This window comes from Pogoniulus pusillus, chromosome 1 (assembly GCF_015220805.1).
Source record: "Pogoniulus pusillus isolate bPogPus1 chromosome 1, bPogPus1.pri, whole genome shotgun sequence".
NCBI lineage: Eukaryota > Metazoa > Chordata > Aves > Piciformes > Lybiidae > Pogoniulus > Pogoniulus pusillus.
Window position 1 is genome coordinate 40,239,259 of NC_087264.1, and position 2,696 is coordinate 40,241,954.

Here is a 2,696-nt window from a genome sequence, read left to right on the forward strand (position 1 = left end):
GTGACAATCTGCAAGCGCCGCTCAGATAGCGTCTCCTATAGCGTCTCTTCATCGGCTCCCTGCGGCAGCCGGGTTGGGGCAAAGAGGCACGGCAGAGTTGAGCGCTGCCTCGGGGTAGGAGCTGACACTTGGGGCAGACCTGAAGGACGGGTGCTCTGCCGCCTGAAGGCTAGTCGCCACCCGCTGCCCCTCCGTTCGGCTCCGCGGAGCTGGCCTCCGCCTTGCTGCTGGCCTCCGGCGCGTCCTTGTCCCCGCGGCCCTCGGATTTCTTGTTGAAGCAGACCTTGAACACCCCCAATACAGTCATGACCAGGATGACCAACACCACCACCGCGACCGTCACCAGGATGAAAACGTAGTTAGAGGAAGAGGAGAAGGGCGGTGGCACTGCCGTCTCCTCCCGGCCGCCGCCGGCGGTGATGGGCGGCCTCGCCGAACGGCTGGGTGTCGCGGCGGAGGGGCGTCGTCCTTCTGCCTCGGCACCTAGGGGCCCCGCGGAGCCGCCAGCGGCCGTGGGGGCCTCCTCCGTGGCCGCGCAGGGCGTCGCGGACGTGCCGCCTGGGGTGCTTGCACAGGCGAAGCCGCCGGCGGCATCGCGGCACCCGGCTGCGTTGGCACACCGCCCGCTGCCGGGGCTTCGATAGCCGAAGGCGCAGGGGCAGAGGGGCTCCTCCACCTCCTTCCAGGCGAAGCTGCCGAACTCGGGCTGGCAGCTAACCCGCACTTCCCCTGCGGGGCACGCTACGGTGACCATGGTGCCTGGCGGGCTGAAGCCGGGGCCGGTGCTGTGCTCCTCGAAGGGAAGGCGGTAATCGAGGCCGAGGGCACCGGCGGGGCTGATGTCGGGGCAGGCGCCCTCGTACTGGTACTTGCAGACGTAGCCTTGGCTCTCCCGATGGCAGACTCTCTCCTTCCAGCCCCAGTTTGGGCCGCCTCCGGGGGCCACCGCCGGCGTCAGGTGCAGCCCGGCGCAGCGGGTAGTGCTGCAGGAGATCACCGGCTCCTTCGCCCACCGGCCGAGCGCCGCCGGCACCTCCTGCGGGACCGCCTCGCCGCCGGCGCCCTCCCACGAAAAGCCACGGAGCGGGCGCTCCGCGTAGGTGCAGGCAGAAGCGTTTCTCCTCAGCCCGACCCAGAAGAGCGAGGGCGCTGGCCCCACGGCCACCTGCGCCAGGAGCCCCAGCAGCAGATGGAGTTCGGGCTCGCTGCTGACCCAGGCCAGGCTGCCCTGCCGGCTCCTGCAGGCACTGCGGGCCTCAGCATAGGACCTGTTGAGGAGGTGGACAGTGAAGCAGGCGCCGGTGGAGTGGCAGCGCAGGGCGGCTTGCGGCGGCTGGAGCCAGCCCTGGGCGCACGCCGCAGCCAGGAGCAAGCACCAGGGCCCGGCGCGTCTCATCTCGGCGGCGCAGGGGATCGAGGGGCGCGAGTTGCCCTGGCAGCTGTGGCAGCTCTCGGCCCCGGCTCGGGCTGGCCCTGGTCGCTCGCACCGTCCCACCCGAGCGCCGTCCCTGCGACCCACCCCCGGGCCTGCGGAGGAAACGTGTCGGGAGCCGGGACTGACCTCGGCATCCTCTGTTGGCGGGTGGGTGACAAGCCGCTTCTGTGCAGCTAGGAAGCGTTCGCCCAGCCCGACAGACAGATGTCCAACTTCGGGGGAAGACGGGTGGAAAATCCTGTGCCATCAGTAGCAGTGGGTTGGTAAGACCCCTCTCAGGCTTGTGGCCAGGAGGTGCGAACCTATTCCGCAGCACTTCTGGAGAAAGATGCTTCAACTTAACGCTAAATGGCAGGGGTTGGAAGGGATCTCCGGAGATACCGAGTCCAACCCTGTGCTGCTAAAGCAGGTTCAAACGTACCCAGGCAGGTTTTTAAAGTCTGACCTCTTCCATCAAAGATGAATGTTTCAGAGTCGGGTGAAGCAACCAACCCTCTAACTCCCAATACACGAGACCGTTTAAATCAAGAACTGATTGATATTACTGTTATCAAGCAGGTTGGCCTAAATGCATTGTACATTAGGTGCCTGCGATGACTTCAGTGGGTTGTTCTTAACTGCTGTAACCTTTTATCTATGGGCAGCGTACATGTCATGCTCTCTTTAATATTCCTTTACTATGATGTGTCTGTCATTAGCTCACATGTACCTTCCAATACAGCACACATCCATGTCTCTTCCCCACATGTTTTATTTGGCATAGGACCATGTGCATATGTATGCATTTTATTTTCCAGCTTTCACTTTGGAAGAAGCCCCTTTGATGTTTTAAGTTTTGTGACTGAGATATGATACAAATTCTTGGCATTTGGATAGCCAGAAAATGTGGAGGGGAAAAAAGGCAGAAAATAAGGTGTTTGGAATCAATCAAACAAACAAAGTCAGCAAAAAAAACACATGAACAAAAAAGTAGGCTTATCAGTAGTTGCAGTCTGTGGAGGTGAGTTCTACAGTGATGGATCAAAGCTCCATGTGGACTTTACTGCACAAAGTGCTGTCACTACTGTCACTGTAGGTTCTGCATCTGTCCACCTCTTAAGAATTGCTCTTTGGAAGGAATAAATGTGGCTCGTGAGCCCCATTCTGTCAGCTTGTGCCTAACCTGCACAGCTTTCATTGAGTCTAGGGCTATACCAAGGTACAACATATTTTCTCTGGACACATCAAAGAAGAATCAGACAAAATAGTGCACAGGTACTTT

General features: G+C 60.1%; 1 protein-coding gene across 1 annotated transcript; it reads right to left on the reverse strand.

Annotated features, from left to right (window-relative positions):
• On the reverse strand, positions 1 to 1,569 carry CLEC14A (C-type lectin domain containing 14A). Its single transcript, XM_064149213.1, is given in 2 exon segments — positions 1 to 1,530; positions 1,533 to 1,569. Coding segments are annotated over 2 exon segments (1,398 nt in total). The 3' UTR covers positions 1 to 169.
• Positions 1,570 to 2,696: the final 1,127 nt, after the last annotated feature.